The sequence below is a fragment of the Amphiura filiformis genome, chromosome 13 (assembly GCF_039555335.1).
Source record: "Amphiura filiformis chromosome 13, Afil_fr2py, whole genome shotgun sequence".
NCBI lineage: Eukaryota > Metazoa > Echinodermata > Ophiuroidea > Amphilepidida > Amphiuridae > Amphiura > Amphiura filiformis.
Window position 1 is genome coordinate 23,637,115 of NC_092640.1, and position 23,953 is coordinate 23,661,067.

At 36.6% G+C, this 23,953-nt stretch overlaps 1 protein-coding gene across 1 annotated transcript in view; it reads left to right on the plus strand.

Annotated features, from left to right (window-relative positions):
- LOC140167512 (titin-like) overlaps positions 1–23,953 on the plus strand; it is a 281,497-nt gene that overhangs the window by 53,966 nt on the left and 203,578 nt on the right. The window contains exons 8-9 of the mRNA XM_072190818.1: positions 4,039–4,265; positions 5,359–5,506. Coding sequence (XP_072046919.1) covers positions 4,039–4,265; positions 5,359–5,506 — 375 coding nt within the window. The remainder of the gene's footprint in view (positions 1–4,038; positions 4,266–5,358; positions 5,507–23,953) is intronic.

Consider the following 23,953-nt stretch of genomic DNA (forward strand, 5'->3'; position numbering starts at 1 on the left):
AGACATTGCCGATGTGCGTGAAAAACCGGAGGAGATTGAATTTGTCATAGACCAGAAAACCGCTGAACGTTACGCCGAGGTTATCACGGAAGAGATTATACGTGAGGTGATAACAGAGGTCACTGAAGTGACAGAGGTTACAGAGGTCACAGAAGAAGAGGTAGAAGAGGTCACAGAGGTCATGCAAGGTCCAACATTCATAAGGGAACTTGAAAGTGTGGAGACAACCAAGACAGAAGAGGTGCGATTTGAGTGCGAGGTTATTGGCGTGCGAGGCCAGCGGTTACGTGGTTCCACGATGGTCAAATCATTGAAATCGAAGAGGTAAGTGAGGCTTTAGTGTTATTGGGTTACTCCGTTTAAAATCCACACTCCCTCTGTGGAAGATTTAGCTAAATTCATCCACAGAGGGAGTATGAGTTTTGAATAGAATAGATGATTTGGGTAACTTCAATTTAAAATACTCACTCCAGTTGTGGAACATATAGGTAAAGCAATAATACAGAGGGAGTATGGGTTTCAAAATTATTAACTGTCACCAGTTACATCTGAAAAACATACTCCCCACTTTGGAAGATATTTGCAAAATCTTCCACAGGGGTAGTGTGAATTTCAACTGGACTTACAAAATTGTTATAACTAAATCATGTATTTATTAAGGAAAGACACCTTCTTGATAATGGTAACAGCCCATAATTCGTTATGCATCAATTGTGGATACTGCTTGTTTGTTGCACACCTTTATCAACTTATATCATAATAAACCATTGCATCCATGATAAGCTCAGGGTAGGTAAAACATCAGAGCACAGTTGTGTCTTTATAAACAATCACAATTGAATATGCCAAGTTATAGAGATGTATGTTCTACAACTGAACTTGTGTACCTGTATACAACATGGTGAGTTTTCTAAAAAGATTTGTTGTGCCTTATATATGAAGGGGTAACATAACATATTTGGCTTGTATATTCTTTTACAGATTGAACGCTATGACATTGTCGAAGAAATTATCGAAGAAACAGGCACAACTGTCACTACGCTTGTCATAACAGAAGTCACAGAAACCGACATTGGTCGTTATGAAGTGGAAGCTGTTAATGTAGTTGGCAGGGCAACGACTGAGGCCACCCTCACAATTATAGGTATTTCTAGAATGAATACCTTTGCTGCATGGATTGTGTGCACTGTTAGCACAGTTTGAAGTGATATAATAAACCTTTGATTCAAATCTAATACTGTACTTAATCAGAAATAGTGTTGCCAAACATTTTCAGCCCATATCAAGGGTCAAATCATCAAAAAGCTGCTCATTTTTTCTCTTTAAAACCAGTGGTTTCTATGGTACAGGAAATTTTTTAATTTTTGCAGGGGAAATATTCAAAAGTTGCCAAATTCGGGTACCAAATCACAGGTTTCGCAACCCTGATCAGAACATGTGATGTTGTGCTAAATACCACCACTGTAGTTAGACAAATAAATAGTATAAAGATCTGCACTGTCAACATCAGGATTCAGTCAACATTGGGGAAGCATAGCCAAAAGTGTGTGGCATACCCCCCCCCCCCCCATTTACAAAAGGAGAAAATGTAAAAATGTACCCAAAAAGGTCAAAATTAAGGGATCAATTCCAGTTGATGCATATAAGCAAATTTATTTTGGAAAAATGTTCATTTTGGAAGAATCCCCTGCAAAAATCCTGGCTACTGGCCTGATAGCAATTAACTTGAGAGAATATTGACTAATTGGAGGCTGTGTTAGACTGGACTTAATTCAATTTTCTGGCTTTAATTTTGTTGTTGAAGGAAATAAAACCCATTTCCCTTTCTGTTGTTTGTCAGTTTCAACTATCTGCTTGCCATATAATTTATATAATATCATATAGGCTATATGCTTACATATTTTGAAATAAAATAATCTTTTCAAAACAAAGCCATGTTTGGATTGGTTTCTCATTTAAACCAGACCTGGGGATGACAGTTTTCAGACATGTCCTGATTTCAGGAAAAGGATAAATGCTGAAAAGATGTGTTTTCTACTCATCATATTGCTCATGTTATTTATTGTATTGAAAGAAGATATTCACAAAATCATTCCTTTGATTGAAATATACTTAGCGGATATTATTACCACTTTGAATGCTAACCATACTAATTGTGTTAATTTTTTTCTTTATTTGCTTTAATAGATTTACAGGTTACATACATCCAGATACTGCATGTTCTGTAGTATGTCCTAAAATGTGTTTCTAGTATTTATCATAGTTACAATGTGTTTCTAGATTTAATTTTGACTAGTAGATGCATGTAAAAATGTTAAGCATATCATATATGGAAATTTGTTAAGTATTGCTCACATATTATGTAACAGAAAAGTTGCATTGCAGTTTGTGCAACTTTAAGAGATTGTATTAGGTTTATAAGGTTAACATAGAACTGTTATGTAATATGTGCAATATATAATAATTTAATAAGTACCGGTATGAACAATTTCTGTAGTGATATTGAGTATAAGAATGTAAATGCATGACTTGATGTGACTGATGCATGGTGTGTTTGAATATGAATGGAGTGCTGCATGTTAAATGTTGTGTGAAAATATCTTTACTTGTAAATGTATGTCTTATGTGTTATTGTTGATGTTAACATTCTATATATTATTTGTGCTGTTTGTCATGATTTCAACGTATTTGTTCTCAGTATTTTATTGTTTAATGGGCTATTCTAATTAAAATTCTTAACCCCTATGGAAGGTATGACCGTAATCTTGCACACATGGGTGGGAATTTCAACTGGGGTTACCTGGCTGGTGACTTCCATTTGAAATATCCACCCCCTGTGTGGGAGTTTAAGATCATGTCTACCATAGGGGTGTATGGATTTTAACTGGAATAGCCCGATGTCAATGATAAAGTGGAATTCAAATGTTGCATGCAATGTTAACATAACTGATAGGTGCCCTCTTAGATAAACAATATAGGCCCACTTAAGGGGGTACTACACCCCTCGATAAATTTGTGTCTATTTTTGCATTTTTCTCAAAAACTAATAACACACTGGTAACAAAAGTTATGTGTATTTAGGGGCAAGGAATTCAATTACTACACTGGAATTTCAGTGACCCAAGACAAGCGGTTCGTTATTTATGATAAGAAATAAGGTACCGCTAGGATGTACCTCATTTCCTATCATATATGCTGAACCGCTTGTCTTGAGTTACTGAAATTTCAGTGTAGTAATTGGATCCCTTGCCCCAATAATATACATAACTTTTGTTACCAGTGTGTTATTATTTTTGAGAAAAATGCAAAATAGTCTAATTACTACAGGGTGTAGTCCCCACACCCCTGTAGTAAATTTGTGACTACTTTAACAAATCAATTGAAATGTACTTTAGGTGGTCGAAGGTCAATTTGGATTCAAACATTACACACCATAACTGATAATGTGATGCACCTGAAATATGAGATTAATCATTAATCTGAATCAGACAATCAAAGTTCAAGTTCAATGAGATGTTTGCTATTATAATGCACTGACATGTAAAAGGAGGAAGTGCTCTTTAGGCTAAGTTGTCTACTTACCTGGTATTAATTAAAAATATGATAATTCATTATACTAATCCTGGCCATTAAATTCAAACCCTGAATTCTACTCATTTTATCTGGACTTAGTACTAGTTAGAGATGTGATAGGCATTGTCAAATTTATTCCCCAAATTGAAATTTTGTAATAAAAAAAGCTCCCTGAATTCAATTTTTATTGTTTGAACTGTATTTAATTAACACTAACTTCAATGTTTATGTCTCCACAAAGAAGTGACATATACAAACCAAAGTCTACGTATACTAGGCTACATAATTTTATTTAAATAAAATATTAATTAAAAAAAAAAGAATTAGATCTCTATCTTTAGCAAAAAATTAGATCACTATCTTGAGCAAGCAAAATCACTAAACCAGCAGCAGCTACTTCAAACAACCTGTATTCTTAAAGAGGAATATTTTGACTAAATTTTGATTCCAAATTAATTTCAACAGAGGAGACCAGGCTAGTGGAACCTGAACCCTTCGCACCTGTGGTTGTCGCCCCTGAAGAAGAAGGACCCCAAGAGCTAGAGATCTTTATTGAGTACCTGCCTCCGGTCTTCACGCAAGAAATAATAGATGTAGAAGTTGTAGAAAAAGAGAAGGTCACATTTGAGGCGGTCGTAGAAGGTCATGAACCAATAGAGGTGACGTGGTACAAGGATACCATTGAAATAGAGGTAAGAGCTAGCCCTTCTTTCGTTAATTTGTTCAAAAATGTCATAGTTCATATTATTTGAGTGGGAGTAAGGAACACACTGTATAAAGATGATTCTGTTGGTTGCTTAGTTACCTAATTAATTGATAGGTGAATGAACCTATTGATTTATTTGATCACTACCCTATTTAATCAAGTGCGTGATTAGTTGATTACCGTAATTGATCAAAATTATAATCAAAATAAAAAGTATAGATGTCAACACAGGTGAAAAGAGGGAACTAAAACTTTGAATTTATAGAAGAAGTGCAGGACAATATTGACATATGATAAAACTTCCGACCACAGGATGATTCCTAACTAAATAGGACATTTGACTCGTGTCGACCCTTGAAGATAACTGTATTTTTCTGTCGGGTACAAAGGTGATTACTAGTTGTTATGCATCAGAATCATATTTTTATCTTACTATTTACTTAGCATATTCATGTACAAACATAGTCTGCATACCAAAAATTCAAATCTGTATAATACATGTACTTGAGAGTGACTGACAACTCCCCACCAAATTCCAACAGTGGCAAATGAGTTCTCGATCCAAACGCAACAAATCTTGGAGATGACAAAGTTTGTGTATCAATAATTGGACAATTTGAATCATCCAACTTGCTTAAAGTATTTGTTTACTACTTGCAGTCCTGTCAGGAAAAAAAGTGAAGAGTGGAAGCTTAATACTGTGATCCAGAAGCTTATACTCACTGGTTGGAGTCACTGGCCTAAATAGCAGCCGTAAATTATGTGAACTAAGTGCACCAGTTTGCAGACGTGTCAATCATTTCCATCAACTTGGAATATACCACATATTACCGGAGTCTAACCAGAGTGATTTATACCACCATGGAAGCTTGCACTGTTACATTTGTTGAATTGAGGATTTACATACGCTAGATCAGTTGATACTTTCAGAGCGAATCATGCAAGTCGCCGAAGCCACCACACAGACCGAAACTGAAATAACACTTCCGCTACGAACATGGCTCCCGTCCCACCATCAGTTCTTCCCCATCAACACCCAGTCACAATTCACTTACACTCCTCATGTTGTTATTTCACAGGAGTCACCTGAAATCACTATTACGTTTGATGGACATCGCGCTCAGCTGGTGATCGAGGAAGTTACCCTTGATCGCAAGGGAACGTATGAGATCACAGCTGTGAACGAAGGAGGAAGAGTGACGAGTCGGGCCACTCTCTTTGTCGAAGGTAAGAATCATGCGTGTGTTGCATGTTGTAGGTTAAGAACACAAATATTGAACATACACATCATTGGGCTATTCCATTTAAAATCCACACTACCCCTGTGGAAGATTTTGGAAATATCTTCCACAGGGGGAGTATGAATTTCAAATGGAATTAGCACATTAGGCAGCTCTATTTGAATTTCATACACCCTCTGAGAATAGATTCAAGCTGAATCTTGAGGGTGAGTTTCAAATAGAGTTGGTTAATGTGATAATTCCATTTAAAATTCATACTCCCCTGTAGAAGATATTTCCAAAATCTTCCACAGGGGTAGTGTGGATTTCAACTGAATGGCCCATTATTATTGTATTGTGTGGATGGCAAATTAGTATTGGGCATTTTGGTAAACCCACAATTGATGTATCAAATTGGAGAAAACCTATAAATTTTTGGTATCTTTGGCAGGCAGAAATAATTTCCCAATAATTAAGCTTAAAATTTTATGCACATTAATTGGACATACAAACATAAACATGGTTAATGATATAGAACTTGACAGTGTGGTTGCGCAAGTAGTTGTCATGACATAATTTTGGAATAGATGTTTTAGCTTTTTTTTTACTGTACTGTGTTTTGCGCACATGAGAAACTGCTAATTCGTATTCAAAAATTTTGAACCATGAACCATTTGAATTGAAACATTGCTTTGAATCCAAATTCAGATATTTTTATTTTTATTTATATGATAATATTTTAGGTCAATAATTTGTTAACCCTTTATGAATAATCCTTTTGATCAACCCCCTTTTGATCAAGTGCAATTTGTTTATTGTGCATGGGAAGAGGGGCCTTGTGATTTTGATATCCTTTTAGTAGTTTCTTCATTTCAATATTAAATCAAAAGGAAAAAAACTTAAATCATTTTGAGGTTTAAGGTATTATTAATAATAGTTTATAAAGGCAAATTGAGGTTGACATTCAAAATGATACATCATGTGGTTTTTCAAGAAGCTTAATATTGATTTACCATCTCAACACATCTATAAGAAGATGTATTCAATAGGTTTGTTTACAGTAGGGATAAAACTACGCAAGTATCAACAAGTATACATGTAATAGGTATATAATGATGATGATAAGAAGTTGAATCGTAGAAGTGAATATCTACGGTTAAACACAAGTTAAAATTATTATTCAAATACTGTGACATCATGACTGTTTCTCAAAGACATGCATACCAGCATAAGTGCCTAAACCTATTATAGGTTAACCCATTGTTTTAGCTGGATTTGAAGACTGAAAGCTTAGGATAGATTTGGGTACTTATCAATGTATTGCCCAACTTTGTGAAATTGGGTCGTGAATTGAAATCCATGTTTAAAAATTTGTGATTTTAAACACAATGAAAATTGCAGCATTAGGAAAACAATAATATAGAAACACTAAAAACAACCATAACAAGGAACTTAAACATTCAATAGATCCTCAAATAGGTTTGCTTTTAGGTTTAAATCATGCTTTAGGTCAAATTTTGGCTGGTCTCCTTTAGCTATATTGTCGATGTGTGAAAAATTCAATGGCTGTAAATCATATTCTGAGTGATTCACAGTTTCTTTTTCTACACATCAACTTCAAGTAGCTGATAGGGTACCGGCAACACAGGATTAAAGCTTTTCATAGGGTGTGGACATGATGGAACATATCGTTGTCATGGTGATAGGATATGATTCAAGTGGAAAAGGCCATGAGCCCATGTACATCCTTATTTTTATGTCAACCCAACATTCTTACATTTTTCACATTTGGTTTAAGACCTATCACACACAAGCAATCATATAATATCCTCTTGATACTGCACATCAATTATATATTTCTCTAACTTGCAAAATCTTTAAAATTATGGCAACTGAAAATAAAATCATGAAATCACCTTGATTATATTTTGGTTCACCTGTATTTTTATACATTTTTGTACAAAAGCATCCCTGTTAGGTTAAAAAAGAGGCATTTACATTTTTGGACTAAATTGAACTTTTGTTCCATTTACTTTGATGTAGGGCATAATCGTCATTATTGATTTTTTGGAATGAATTTCAGAGTTAAGAGAATAAATAAGAAGTGCAGTATCATATTTTACCCAAATCAAACACAAGAATAACACATACATAAATCAATCAAATCAATAATCAATAACCAATCAGATCAATACCTAATCAGATCAATAACCAATACAAATCAATATTCAAAAAATATTTATGTCAAATCAGTTTGTTATATTGCTCCAATAGTGTGATGAATATAACTAAGTTGATGGGTGGGGCCCACATTTTTGGCTACTTTGGATCTTCACTATAACACTTTTAAATTGTTGGCGTACAATTACAACTGTAGAAAATGGACCAAAATCATCCTTCTTTTGTAGGAATGTTACAAAACTGTTCAAAAATTATTCCTCACAATTGTAATGTAAGCCAATTTTAGAGTTTAAGCTAGTGTGGGGGACATTGATCATGACTTAGGCTCATATCATTTGGCAACGCTTCTATCATGTTATCGGACAAAGATCAAGTTCATGTAGGACCAGTCTCTTTGACACAATTTATGTTGATCTTACATAGATAAAGGCAAGGCTGAATAAAGAATAGCCTGAATTCATAGGCAACAAAAATAAATCCATATATAATTTCGGTCTAGGTAAAATATTAAAATGTCTAAGAATTTATAATTTAGCATTTTATTTTCAAATTTATCAATTTAAATTCTTTTTGACAATAGTGTCTTTATTTCACTATCTAAATAGATTTTATTTTGACAACTTTGAATAACAGCTTTATTAGTGGAACAGTTTACTACATAAATAAATTTGAAATCAAATTGTAAGAGAAATTATTTACTACACTTGTAAAGCAATTATAACAAACTGAAAATGGTTCAAGCGGTAGTTCAACTTTTCCCCTGTTCCTCTTATACCTCTCATAGTGTGAATGAAGTGAAACCACAAGGCAACAAGAACCCAACGAATGATGTGTTTTGTTTTTATTTGGCACTTTAGGTATCATTTGAGCATTCATAATAACTCTAGTCAAGGAATTAATTTATGGTTGTCCCAGTTCAAACTCAATGAGGGCATCCTATTTTTCATGTGGGCGAGATAGTGATATCAACACACTAGGATCCACAACATGCTGATCTATCAGGGCACAGTTCTTTAACACCAATACATTTGCACATTCATTGGAAATGTTTGGCTACAAAAACTCATACTCTTCTACTTGAGATCAAATTTTGCAATATGAGTGTTTAATTGAGGTTATTGAACTATGCCATTGGGATGAGGCCATTATGGTCGATAGTGACAGCTGGTAGCTGTTTCATGTTCATCTATGAAGCATCTTTTTAAATGTGTCATATATACACGAGCATTTTGAGCAAACGCTCACAATTTGAAGCTGCACTCAATGAAAATCGCACTGATGTCACTGACTTAAGGGGGTACTACACCCCTCAATAAATTTGTGTCTATTTTTGCATTTTTCTCAACAACTAATAAAACACTGGTAACAAAAGTTATGTATATTATTGGGGCAAGGAATCCAATTACTACGCTGGAATTTCAGTGACCCAAGACAAGCGGTTCGTGATTTATGATAAGAAATAAGGTACCGCTAGGATGTACCTCATTTTCTATCATATATACCGAACTACTTGTCTTGAGTCAATGAAATTTCAGTGTAATAATTGTATTCCTTGCCCCAATAATATACATAACTTTTGTTACCAGTGTGTTATTATTTTTTGAGAAAAATGCAAAAATAGTCATAAATTTACCACAGGGGTGTAGTACCCCTTAACCAATGTGAATGATAGTATAGGGCCTATGTGCTTTTGAATGACAGGTAGGTCTCTCCCTGATGCTTACAATGTTATTGGTTGCATGAATCACTTAGATCAAAGACAATCTGAAATGTGTACTGACGATTTTGTATAGTGCATACTTCTTTCACATCAATGGGCTGTATAAATTGATACAGGGAAAATAGGGTTCTACTCTTTGAACTGTCAGCACAATTTTACAATAATCCACTTCTCATGCACATACACATAATTCCCCACATTACATATTCCTATCCCTTACCACACAACTGTCAATATCTTATATATCACATAAAATATCTTATAAGCGATATCGCCATGGCAAATTCTAATGCATTGTGGGATGTATTTGGCAAATTTTGCTACTGCTGAACTATGACCTTTTGCTTTTGAAATATTATTTAAAATGTATTTTTGTTTGATTTTAATATATTATTTAAAATGTATTACTAAAATTTTGTAATTTCACAAATTAATTATTTAAAATATTCTAATTTTGTAATGATTATATCATTGCAATAATAAATTAATAAATAATTCAAACACGTTTCCCATTTCAACTTTACCAAACTATCCCACAATGCACTGCAAATTTGTAACATCGATATCACTTATTTCACACAAAAACAACATTGTGCCATAAAGTTTTGTTATATGTATGTACTATGTACGTTAATATTAAGCATGGATTGATGATAATGCAGTGTTTTATTTATATATTTGATTGATAAGATTGGATTATGTAGTTTGAATTATGAATATTAATTGTAGTAATTTGTGATATACAGGGTGAGCCAAACATAACAATTCTACTGAAACAGGCATTGTTTTTTTTAATCACTTTTTTAATTTATAAAGTCAAGCAATTGATGTATCTTTATTTTCTTTTATTAATTTAACCTTAGTTAGCATTGGCAATCTTGATACTGTTTATATATGAAATATATTTTGGGACATGGTTTTAAAATTTCTTACATCAAATATTTGATTGGAAAACATTGAAATTTTAAAAGCCAATTTCAAATTGTCTAAAAAATTGAAGGGATTTTCAGAGATTTGTCTAAATGCACCACCAAATGATCAACAATTTTGTATGTTCTGATTTGCCCATGGCCTTTCCTTTCTATTTCATGAAGCATGTAAATAACCTGTTCTATAGGTATAAGTTGCTATCCATTGTGTCTACTGCTAGCATATGACCACACCATGCCATATTTGCCTCACTTATGCGATAAGAAAAATACAGAAGTACAAACATTCATTTATGCTATTTTCATTTTGATGTCAAATTTTGATGTCAGGCTGCTTTCACCTTTGCCATATGTCCGCTTCAGTAGCAAATCTATGCTCTATGTTAAAAAAAAAAAGTTTTAATGAAATTAACAGAATTTTGTGTCTGATGTCACTGTCAATCAAATTCCCCACAACCCTTGATTGGTTAGTAGTTGGTAAAAGGAAAATTGATTCATCTGGTGCCGATCAGAGACAAGGAATCACAGAAAATGGCGAAAAAATATGGTACTTTTACAAGGCAAAAGGCAACTTTTCTGCCTTCAGGAAATAAGACCTAACTTTTGAGATGGGTTGTATAATTGAAGGTGCAAAATTAATCATAAGGCATGCTGTTTTACCACTACATTCAGAAATTCAATCATCACAACACTCGTAAACAAACTGTGCCCAAGTTAGATTGACAGATGACCAAAGTAGTCTTTTTAATTTTGTTTTTGAATTTAGGGTGCTTTGGTTTGGTAAATCACTGATAATCCCTTTTAGTAACAGCCCGTATTCCAGAATTGATTCTAAGTACCCATAGTGCACTAGCTGTAGTGTGAGTAAATAAACTCGCTATCAAACAGGACTTCATTTATATTGGCCACGTACTTAATAAAGTACTATGAAATGAATATATTCAGCAAGTAAATGTCAATTTCAGAAGGATAGTTAGATTTGGCTCATTTTGTATTCAACCAATTGCATGATAAACAAATTGAAGGAGAATTTGCATGGTATGAGCAGGCGAGAGGAGTATTCCGTTACCGTGTCATGTTTTTAGTTTTATGTTTTTTCTCTTTAAGTTTTGTGACTAATCCCGTTTTTGTGACTAATGTGTTTTGTGGCGTCTGTTACTAACCCTACTAACCCACCTTAAATCCAACACAGCTGAATCCAAGATAGTCATATCAAGAATTGGAGAACAGCAAAAGGAGCAAAGAACAAGTACAAGTTCTTCCGAGGGATCAGATTTGGAGAATCCGCAAAGATCAAAAAAAAGTTCTTCTGGATCGCATTCTTCAGCAGATTCTGAAGTAAAGGAGAAAAAGATATCAACGAGTAGATCTTCTGATGAATCGGATTCCTCATCAGATTCATCTACTAAAGGAGACATAAAGAAGAAAAGAGGACGGAAACATTCCTCTGATGGATCAGATTCTTCTGCAGAAAGTCTATCATCAGAGTCATCACCAGATGGATATCAAAAACCATCAGGCTCATCATCAGATAGTGATTCTGATTATGGATATATGAAGGCGAGTCAAGGAAAGCAAAGATCTTCATCAGGAGAAGGCTCAAGTGGAGCACCTGCCCAGGGATTGATTGTTGAAGAGTATGTGCCATCAAAGTGTTTCCAGGTATTGCCTGGTGGGGTCTTGCTGGCTTGTAGCAATGCAGAGTCAGAAGACGATGATGATGATGATGATGATGAGAGTCACACAGAACCAGTGGCGTGTGACAGCTTTGTGTCCTGTTATATGTCTGGGCCAGTGCCCATTAAGACTATACCAAAGGAGCACATTGATGTTGACACATCAAGTGAGAGTGATGAAGAAAGATCGATTGTAGCCAAGTCAGATAGCTCATCATCAGGAAGTGAGAGTAGTGAAGGTAGCCATCACAGACATCCTTCACCGGATATTGTAGTTGAACCAATTAAACGCCAGTTTGTTCAGCTGCAACTGTTCCAACCATTTCAAGATGAGGATAGTGGAACATCTAGTGAAGATCAGAGCAAAATGCCAGCCAAACGAGATACCTCATCAGATGAGAGTAGTGACAGTGGCCAAGGACGAAGTTTATCAGTATCAACCATTGATGAAACATCTGTTAACTGGCAGTTTGTTGAAGATTCTCCTCGTAGCCATGACAGTGATAAGGAAGAGGATATGAAGAGAGAAATTGAGGACATACACCCCTTTCAGTAACTCATCCTCTGATTCAAGCAGCACTTCCTCATCTGATTCAAGCAGCACCTCCTCATCTGATTCCGATGCATCGGTGGTGATAATCAAACCCATCATCACAGAATCTTCAATAGATAAACCCTCATTGAGCAAAATAAACCCTTGCTAATTCCAAAGAAATTTCTAGACACATCAGAGAAATCTGTTCCTTCCAAACCCCAATGGGAGAAGTCATTCAAAGACCCAAGTTCCCAACCAAGTCACAATAGGTTAGCTGACCGTTGGCTGAAAACAGTTGCAAAAGATAATCCACAGAAAGAAGTCAGTTTCATACCGGAAGAAACAAAACCAAAAAGCTTTAAAGATATCATAGCTATGTTTGATTCAAAATCAAAGTCTGGTGAAAGAACCATTCCAGCAAAACATGTACTAGGTATGAAATCAAAGGAGAAATCCGAGTCTTCTGGTACCAGTTCCTCAGAGTCCGACTCTGTAACTAACGGAAATGTACAAAAGGAGCTTCAAGAACCTATCATAAAACCAGAATCATTAACACCTGTGATGCAAACAAAACCAATACAAATACCAGATATCAAAGCAAAGAAGTTGGGTAGTTCAAGTTCTTCTGAATCCGATTCGGATGGAAAGGTCCATAAACTGAAACCAAGAAGAAAGAAATCAAAATTGTCTAGTTCTAGTTCCTCAGAATCAAGCCTTGATAGAAAATTGGGAATAAGAATGGTCAAACCACCTATACAATTTCCAGATAACAAACCAAACAAGTCAAGGAATTCTAGTTCTTCTGAATCAGATTCCGATGAAGAGGGCATTAAACTGAAACCGAGAAGAAAGAAATCGAAATCTGGTACTAGTTCCTCAGAATCAGGACCCGATAGAAAATTGGGAATAGGAAAACCACCAATACAAGTTCCAGATATCAAACCAAAGAAGTCAGGCAGTTCAAATTCTTCTGAATCCGATTCCGATGGAAAGGGCCTTAATCTAAAACCAAGAAGAAAGAAATCCAAATCGTCTAGTTCTAGTTCCTCGGAATCAGGCCCCGATAGAAAATTGGGAATAGGAATAGTCAAATCACCAATACAAGTTCCAGATATCAAACCAAAGAAGTCAGGCAGTTCAAATTCTTCTGAATCCGATTCTGATGGAAAGGGCCTTAATCTAAAACCCAGAAGAAAGAAATCCAAATCGTCTAGTTCTAGTTCTTCGGAATCAGATTCAGGAAAAGTTCCTAGAGAGATAGAAATTGACATAGGTGATACAAAGAAAATTGAACCAAAACCGCCAGTAGATTTGAGTATCACCCTACCAAAGAGGAAGTCTAGTTCTAGTTCTTCAGAACCGGATAGGAAATTGAAAATAGGAATAGTCAAACCACCAATACAAGTTCCAGATATCAAACCAAAGAAGTCGGACAGTTCAAGCTCTTCTGAATCCGATTCCGATGGAAAAGGCCTTAAACTGAAACCAAGAAGAAAGAAATCAAAATCGTCTAGTTCTTCAGAATCGGGCCCCGATAGAAAATTCGGGATTGGAATAGTCAAACCACCAATACAAGTTCCAGATATCAAACAAAAAAGTCAGGCAGTTCAAGCTCTTCTGAATCCGAATCCGATGGAAAGGGCCTTAAACTGAAACCAAGAAGAAAGAAATCAAAATCGTCTAGTCGTAGTTCCTCAGAATCCGGACCCGGTAGAAAATTGGGAATAGGAATAGTCAAATCACCAATACAAGTTCCAGATATCAAACCAAAAAAGTCAGGCAGTTCAAGTTCTGATGAATCCGATTCCGATGGAAAGGGCCTTAAACTAAAACCAAGAAGAAAGAAATCTAGATCTGGTTCTAGTTCTAGTTCTTCGGAATCAGATTCAGGAAAAGTTCCTAGAGAGAGAAATTGACATAGGTGATGCAAAGAAAATTGAACCAAAGCCGCCAATAGATGTTGGTATTACCCTACCAAAGAGGAAGTCTGGTTCTAGCGCTTCAGAATCAGAACCGGATAGGAAATTGAAAATAGGAATAGTCAAACCACCAATACAAGTTCCGGATATCAAACCAAAGAAGTCAGGCAGTTCAAGTTCCTCTGAATCCGATTCCGATGGCAAGGGCCTTAAACTGAAACCAAGAAGAAAGAAATCAAAATCATCTGGTTCTAGCTCTAGTTCCTCAGAGTCAGGCCTTGATAGAAAAGAAATAGTCAAGCCACCAATACAAGTTCCAGATATCAAACCAAAGGTTCCAGATATCAAAGCAAAGAAGTCGGGCAGTTCAAGCTCATCTGGATCAGATAGTAAAGGCCTCAAACTGAAATCAAGAAGAAAGAAATCCAGACCTGGTTCTAGTTCTTCGGAATCGGATTCAGGAAAAGTTACCAGACAGATAGAAATTGACATAGGTGACACAAAGAAAATTGAACCAAAGCCGCCAATAGATTTTGGTATTACCCTACCAAAGAGGAAGTCTGGTTCTAGTGCGTCAGAATCAGAACCAGAACCGGATAGGAAATTGCAAATAGAAATAGTCAAACCACCAATACAAGTTCCAGATATCAAACCAAAGAAGTCAGGCAGTTCAAGTTATTCTGAATCCGATTCCGATGGAAAGGGCCTTAAACTGAAACCAAGAAGAAAGAAATCAAAATCATCCAGTTCAAGTTCCTCAGAATCGGGCCCCGATAGAAAATTGGGAATAGGAATAGTCAAACCACCAATACACGTTCCGGATATCAAACCAAAGAAGTCAGGCAGTTCAAGTTCTTCTGAATCCGATTCCGATGGAAAGGGCCTTAAACTGAAACCAAGAAGAAAGAAATCAAAATCATCTAGTTCAAGTTCCTCAGAATCGGGCCCCGATAGAAAATTGGGAATAGGAATAGTCAAACCACCAATACAAGTTCCAGATATCAAACCAAAGAAGTCAGGCAGTTCAAGCTCTTCTGAATCCGATTCCGATGGAAAGGGCCTTAAACTGAAACTAAGAAAACAGAAATCTAGATCTGGTTCTAGTTTTTCGGAATCAGATTCAGGAAAAGTTCTAAGAGAGATAGAAATTGACATAGGTGATGCAAAGAATATTGAACTAAAGAAGCCGCCAATAGATTTGAGTATTACCCTGCCAAAGAGGAAGTCTGGTTCTAGTTCTTCAGAATCAGAACCTGATAGGAAATTGAAAATTGGAATAGTAAAACCACCAATACAAGTTCCAGATATCAAAACAAAAATATCCGGCAGTTCAAGTTCTTCTGAATCCGATTCCGATGGAAAGGGCCTTAAACTGAAACCAAGAAGAAAGAAATCAAAATCGTCTACTTCTAGTTCCTCAGAATCGGGACCCGATGGAAAATTGGGAATAGGAATAGTCAAACCACCAATACTAGTTCCAGATATCAAACCAAAGAAGTCAGACAGTTCAAGTTCTTCAGAATCCGATTCGGATGGAAAGGGCCTACTGAAACCAAGAAGGAAGAAATCTAGATCTGGTACTAGTTCTTCGGAATCGGATTCAGCAAAAGTTCCCAGAGAGATAGAAATTGACATAGGTGATGCAAAGAAAATTGAACCAAAGCCGCCAATAGATTTTGGTATTACCCTACCAAAGAGGAAGTATGGTTCTAGTTCTTCAGAATCAGAACCGGATAGGAAATTGGAAATAGGAATAGTCAAACCACCAATACAAGTTCCAGATATCAAAACAAAGAAGTCAGGCAGTTCAAGTTCTTCTGAATCCGATTCCGATGGAAAGGGCCTTAAACTGAAACCAAGAAGAAAGAAATCAAAATCGTCTACTTCTAGTTCCTCAGAATCGGGACCCGATAGAAAATTGGGAATAGGAATAGTCAAACCACCATTACTAGTTTCAGATATCAAACCAAAGAAGTCAGGCAGTTCAAGTTCTTCTGAATCCGATTCCGATGGAAAGGGCCTTAAACTGAAACTAAGAAAAAAGAAATCTAGATCTGGTTCTAGTTCTTCGGAATCAGATTCAGGAAAAGTTCCTAGAGAGATAGAAATTGACATAGGTGATACAAAGAAAATTGAACCAAAGCCGCCAATAGATTTTGGTATTACCCTACCAAAGAGGAAGTCTGGTTCTAGTGCTTCAGACTCAGAACAGGATAGGAAATTGCAAATAGGAATAGTAAAACCACCAATACAAGTTCCAGATATCAAACCAAAGAAGTCAGGCAGTTCAAGCTCTTCTGAATCCGATTCTGATGGAAAGGGCCTTAACCTGAAACAAAAAAAAAAGAAATCAAAATCGTCTAGTTCTAGTTCCTCAGAATCAGGTCCTGATAGAAAATTGGGAATTGGAATAGTAAAACCACCAATACAAGTTCCAGATATCAAACCAAAGAAGTCAGGCAGTTCAAGTTCTTCTGAATCCGATTCCGATGGAAAGGGCCTTAACCTGAAACCAAGAAAAAGAAATCAAAATCGTCTAGTTCTAGTTCCTCAGAATCAGGTCCTGATAGAAAATTGGGAATTGGAATAGTAAAACCACCAATACAAGTTCCAGATATCAAACCAAAGAAGTCAGGCAGTTCAAGTTCTTCTGAATCCGATTCCGATGGAAAGGGCCTTAAACTGAAACCAAGAAAAAAGAAATCAAAATCGTCTAGTTCTAGTTCCTCAGAATCAGGCCCCGATAGAAAATTGGGAATTGGAATAGTCAAACAACCAATACAAGTTCCAGATATCAAACCAAAGAAGTCGGGCAGTTCAAGTTCTTCTGAATCCGATTCCGATGGAAAGGGCCTTAAACTGAAACCAAGAAGAAAGAAATCAAAATCGTCTAGTTCTAGTTCCTCAGAATCAGGCCCCGATAGAAAATTGCAAATAGGAATAGTCAAACCACCAATACAAGTTCCAGATATCAAACCAAAGAAGTCGGGCAGTTCAAGTTCTTCTGAATCCGATTCCGATGGAAAGGGCCTTAAACTGAAACCAAGAAGAAAGAAATCAAAATCGTCTAGTTCTAGTTCCTCAGAATCAGGTCCTGATAGAAAATTGGGAATTGGAATAGTAAAACCACCAATACAAGTTCCAGATATCAAACCAAAGAAGTCAGGCAGTTCAAGTTCTTCTGAATCCGATTCCGATGGAAAGGGCCTTAACCTGAAACCAAGAAAAAGAAATCAAAATCGTCTAGTTCTAGTTCCTCAGAATCAGGTCCTGATAGAAAATTGGGAATTGGAATAGTAAAACCACCAATACAAGTTCCAGATATCAAACCAAAGAAGTCAGGCAGTTCAAGTTCTTCTGAATCCGATTCCGATGGAAAGGGCCTTAAACTGAAACCAAGAAAAAGAAATCAAAATCGTCTAGTTCTAGTTCCTCAGAATCAGGTCCTGATAGAAAATTTGGAATAGGAATAGTCAAACAACCAATACAAGTTCCGGAAATCAAACCAAAGAAGTCAGGCAGTTCAAGTTCTTCAGAATCCGATTCGGATGGAAAGGGCCTACTGAAACCAAGAAGGAAGAAATCTAGATCTGGTACTAGTTCTTCGGAATCGGATTCAGCAAAAGTTCCCAGAGAGAAAGAAATTGACATAGGTGATGCAAAGAAAATTGAACCAAAGCCGCCAATAGATTTTGGTATTACCCTACCAAAGAGGAAGTATGGTTCTAGTTCTTCAGAATCAGAACCGGATAGGAAATTGGAAATAGGAATAGTCAAACCACCAATACAAGTTCCAGATATCAAAACAAAGAAGTCAGGCAGTTCAAGTTCTTCTGAATCCGATTCCGATGGAAAGGGCCTTAAACTGAAACCAAGAAGAAAGAAATCAAAATCGTCTACTTCTAGTTCCTCAGAATCGGGACCCGATAGAAAATTGGGAATAGGAATAGTCAAACCACCATTACTAGTTTCAGATATCAAACCAAAGAAGTCAGGCAGTTCAAGTTCTTCTGAATCCGATTCCGATGGAAAGGGCCTTAAACTGAAACTAAGAAAAAAGAAATCTAGATCTGGTTCTAGTTCTTCGGAATCAGATTCAGGAAAAGTTCCTAGAGAGATAGAAATTGACATAGGTGATACAAAGAAAATTGAACCAAAGCCGCCAATAGATTTTGGTATTACCCTACCAAAGAGGAAGTCTGGTTCTAGTGCTTCAGACTCAGAACAGGATAGGAAATTGCAAATAGGAATAGTAAAACCACCAATACAAGTTCCAGATATCAAACCAAAGAAGTCAGGCAGTTCAAGCTCTTCTGAATCCGATTCTGATGGAAAGGGCCTTAACCTGAAACCAAGAAAAAAGAAATCAAAATCGTCTAGTTCTAGTTCCTCAGAATCAGGTCCTGATAGAAAATTGGGAATTGGAATAGTAAAACCACCAATACAAGTTCCAGATATCAAACCAAAGAAGTCAGGCAGTTCAAGTTCTTCTGAATCCGATTCCGATGGAAAGGGCCTTAACCTGAAACCAAGAAAAAAGAAATCAAAATCGTCTAGTTCTAGTTCCTCAGAATCAGGTCCTGATAGAAAATTGGGAAATGGAATAGTAAAACCACCAATACAAGTTCCAGATATCAAACCAAAGAAGTCAGGCAGTTCAAGTTCTTCTGAATCCGATTCCGATGGAAAGGGCCTTAAACTGAAACCAAGAAAAAAGAAATCAAAATCGTCTAGTTCTAGTTCCTCAGAATCAGGCCCCGATAGAAAATTGGGAATTGGAATAGTCAAACAACCAATACAAGTTCCAGATATCAAACCAAAGAAGTCAGGCAGGTCAAGCTCTTCTGAATCCGATTCCGATGGAAAGGGCCTTAAACTGAAACCAAGAAAAAGAAATCAAAATCGTCTAGTTCTAGTTCCTCAGAATCAGGCCCCGATAGAAAATTGGGAATTGGAATAGTCAAACAACCAATACAAGTTCCAGATATCAAACCAAAGAAGTCGGGCAGTTCAAGTTCTTCTGAATCCGATTCCGATGGAAAGGGCCTTAAACTGAAACCAAGAAGAAAGAAATCAAAATCGTCTAGTTCTAGTTCCTCAGAATCAGGCCCGATAGAAAATTGCAAATAGGAATAGTCAAACCACCAATGCAAGTTCCAGATATCAAACCAAAGAAGTCGGGCAGTTCAAGTTCTTCTGAATCCGATTCCGATGGAAAGGGCCTTAAACTGAAACCAAGAAGAAAGAAATCAAAATCGTCTAGTTCTAGTTCCTCAGAATCAGGTCCTGATAGAAAATTGGGAATTGGAATAGTAAAACCACCAATACAAGTTCCAGATATCAAACCAAAGAAGTCAGGCAGTTCAAGTTCTTCTGAATCCGATTCCGATGGAAAGGGCCTTAACCAAAAAAAAAAAAAAAAGAAATCAAAATCGTCTAGTTCTAGTTCCTCAGAATCAGGTCCTGATAGAAAATTGGGAATTGGAATAGTAAAACCACCAATACAAGTTCCAGATATCAAACCAAAGAAGTCAGGCAGTTCAAGTTCTTCTGAATCCGATTCCGATGGAAAGGGCCTTAAACTGAAACCAAGAAAAAAGAAATCAAAATCGTCTAGTTCTAGTTCCTCAGAATCAGGTCCTGATAGAAAATTTGGAATAGGAATAGTCAAACAACCAATACAAGTTCCAGATATCAAACCAAAGAAGTCAGGCAGTTCAAGTTCTTCTGAATCCGATTCCGATGGAAAGGGTCTTAAACTGAAACTAAGAAAAAAGGAAATCTAGATCTGGTTCTAGTTCGGAATCAGATTCAGGAAAAGTTCCTAGAGAGATAGAAATTGACATAGGTGATACAAAGAAAATTGAACCAAAGCCGCCAATAGATGTTGGTATTACCCTACCAAAGAGGAAGTCTGGTTCTAGTGCTTCAGACTCAGAACCGGATAGGAAATTGCAAATAGGAATAGTCAAACCACCAATACAAGTTCCAGATATCAAACCAAAGAAGTCAGGCAGTTCAAGCTCTTCTGAATCCGATTCCGATGGAAAGGGCCTTAAACTGAAACCAAGAAGAAAGAAATCAAAATCGTCTAGTTCTAGTTCCTCAGAATCAGGCCCCGATAGAAAATTGGGAATAGGAATAGTCAAACCACCAATACAAGTTCCGGAAATCAAACCAAAGAAGTCAGGCAGGTCAAGCTCTTCTGAATCCGATTCCGATGGAAAGGGTCTTAAACTGAAACTAAGAAAAAGGAAATCTAGATCTGGTTCTAGTTCGGAATCAGATTCAGGAAAAGTTCCTAGAGAGATAGAAATTGACATAGGTGATAGAAAGAAAATGGAACCAAAGCCGCCAATAGATGTTGGTATTACCCTACCAAAGAGGAAGTCTGGTTCTAGTGCTTCAGACTCAGAACCGGATAGGAAATTGCAAATAGGAATAGTCAAACCACCAATACAAGTTCCAGATATCAAACCAAAGAAGTCAGGCAGTTCAAGCTCTTCTGAATCCGATTCCGATGGAAAGGGCCTTAAACTGAAACCAAGAAGAAAGAAATCAAAATCGTCTAGTTCTAGTTCCTCAGAATCAGGCCCCGATAGAAAATTGGGAATAGGAATAGTCAAACCACCAATACAAGTTCCGGAAATCAAACCAAAAAGAAGTCAGGCAGGTCAAGCTCTTCTGAATCCGATTCCGATGGAAAGGGCCTTAACCTGAAAAAAAAAAAAAGGAAATCTAGATCTGGTTCTAGTTCGGAATCAGATTCAGGAAAAGTTCTAGAGAGATAGAAATTGACATAGGTGATGCAAAGAAAATTGAACCAAAGCCGCCAATAGATTTTGGTATTACCCTAGCAAAGAGGAAGTCTGGTTCTAGTGCTTCAGACTCAGAACAGGATAGGAAATTGCAAATAGGAATAGTCAAACCACCAATACAAGTTCCAGATATCAAACCAAAGAAGTCAGGCAGTTCAAGCTCTTCTGAATCCGATTCCGATGGAAAGGGCCTTAACCTGAAACCAAGAAAAAAGAAATCAAAATCGTCTAGTTCTAGTTCCTCAGAATCAGGTCCTGATAGAAAATTGGGAATTGGAATAGTAAAACCACCAATACAAGTTCCAGATATCAAACCAAAGAAGTCAGGCAGTTCAAGTTCTTCTGAATCCGATTCCGATGGAAAGGGCCTTAAACTGAAACCAAGAAGAAAGAAATCAACGTCGTCTAGTTCTAGTTCCTCAGAATCAGGTCCTGATAGAAAATTGGGAATTGGAATAGTAAAACCACCAATACAAGTTCCAGATATCAAACCAAAGAAGTCAGGCAGTTCAAGTTCTTCTGAATCGATTCCGATGGAAAGGGCCTTAAACTGAAACTAAGAAAACAGAAATCTAGATCTGGTTCTAGTTGATAGAAAATTGGGAATAGGAATAGTCAAACCACCAATACAAGTTCCAGATATCAAACCAAAGAAGTCAGGCAGTTCAAGTTCTTCTGAATCCGATTCCGATGGAAAGGGTCTTAAACTGAAACTAAGAAAAAGGAAATCTAGATCTGGTTCTAGTTCGGAATCAGATTCAGGAAAAGTTCCTAGAGAGATAGAAATTGACATAGGTGATACAAAGAAAATTGAACCAAAGCCGCCAATAGATGTTGGTATTACCCTACCAAAGAGGAAGTCTGGTTCTAGTGCTTCAGACTCAGAACCGGATAGGAAATTGCAAATAGGAATAGTCAAACCACCAATACAAGTTCCAGATATCAAACCAAAGAAGTCAGGCAGTTCAAGCTCTTCTGAATCCGATTCCGATGGAAAAGACCTTAAACTGAAAACAAGAAGAAAAGAAATCAAAATCGTCTGGTTCTAGTTCCTCCAGAATCAGGCCCCGATAGAAAATTGGGAATAGGAATAGTCAAACCACCAATACAAGTTCCGGAAATCAAACCAAAGAAGTCAGGCAGGTCAAGCTCTTCTTCTGAATCCGATTCCGATGGAAAGGGCCTTAAACTGAAACCAAGAAAAAGAAATCTAGATCTGGTTCTAGTTCGGAATCAGATTCAGGAAAAGTTCCTAGAGAGATAGAAATTGACATAGGTGATGCAAAGAAAAATTGAACCAAAGAAAAGCCGCCAATAGATTTTTGGTATTACTTCCTACACCAAGAGGAAGTCTGGTTCTAGTTCTTCAGACTCAGAACAGGATAGGAAAATTTTGCAAATAGGAATAATCAGGTTCCACCAATACAAGTTCCAGATATCAAACCAAGAAGTCAGGCAGTTCAAGCTCTTCTGAATCGATTCCGATGGAAAGGGCCTTAACCTGAAACCAAGAAAAAGAAATCAAAATCGTCTAGTTCTAGTTCCTCAGAATCAGGTCCTGATAGAAAATTAGGAATTAGAATAGTAAAACCACCAATACAAGTTCCAGATATCAAAGCCAAAGAAGTCAGGCAGTTCAAGTTCTTTACTGAATCCGATTCCGATGGAAAGGCCTTAACCTGAAACCAAGAAGAAAGAAATCAAAATCGTCTATTCTAGTTCCTCAGAATCAGGTCCTGATAGAAAATTGGGAATTGGAATAAGTAAAACCAATACCAATACAAGTTCCAGATATCAAACCAAAAGAAGTCGGGCAGTTCAAGTTCTTCTGAATCCGATTCCGATGGAAAAGCAGGCGCTTAAACTGAAACTAAGAAAAAAAAAGAAATCTAGATCTGGTTCTAGTTCTTTGGAATCAGATTCAGGAAAAAGTTCCCTAGAGGGATAGAAATTGACATAGGTGATACAAAGAAAATTGAACCAAAGCCGCAATGAGATGTTGGTATTACCCTGCCAAAGAGGAAGTCTGGTTCTAGTGTTCAGTAATCAGAACCGGATAGGAAACATGCATATAGGAATAGTCAAACCACCCAATACAAGTTCCAAATATCAAACGAAAGAGAGTCAGGCAGTTCAAGTTCTTCTGAATCCGATTCTGAAGGAAAGGCCCTATAAACGGACCTGGAAAAGGGAAAGGTAAAGGCTTTAAAGACATTATAGCTATGTTTTTGAACGTAAACCAAAACCTGCAGGAAGACCAAAAGGGATTCCCAAAATAGTTGAAAGGTTTCGAGACAAGCAAAAGAAATCACAATCTTCAGCTCCAGTTCATCTGGGTCAGATTCTGAGACAAAAGGAGAAAATTACAAAAGTTTTGCCAAATGATAAACCAGAAGGAAAGATAGAAGAATCCTAGAACCAGTGAGCAAAGCCAGAATCAACACCTGTGTTGGAGACAAAACCAATACAAGTTCCAGATTTCAAGCCAAGTCAGGCAGCTCAAGTTCGTCGAATCCAATTCAGAAGGAAAGGGCCTAAAATTCAATATAATAGGAAATAAGTCCAAATCTGGTTCCTAGTTCATCTAGAATCAGATTCAGGAAAAGCTCCCAAACAGATAGAACTTGACATAGGTGATGGAAAGAAAAATTGAACCAAATGCGCCAATGGATTTTG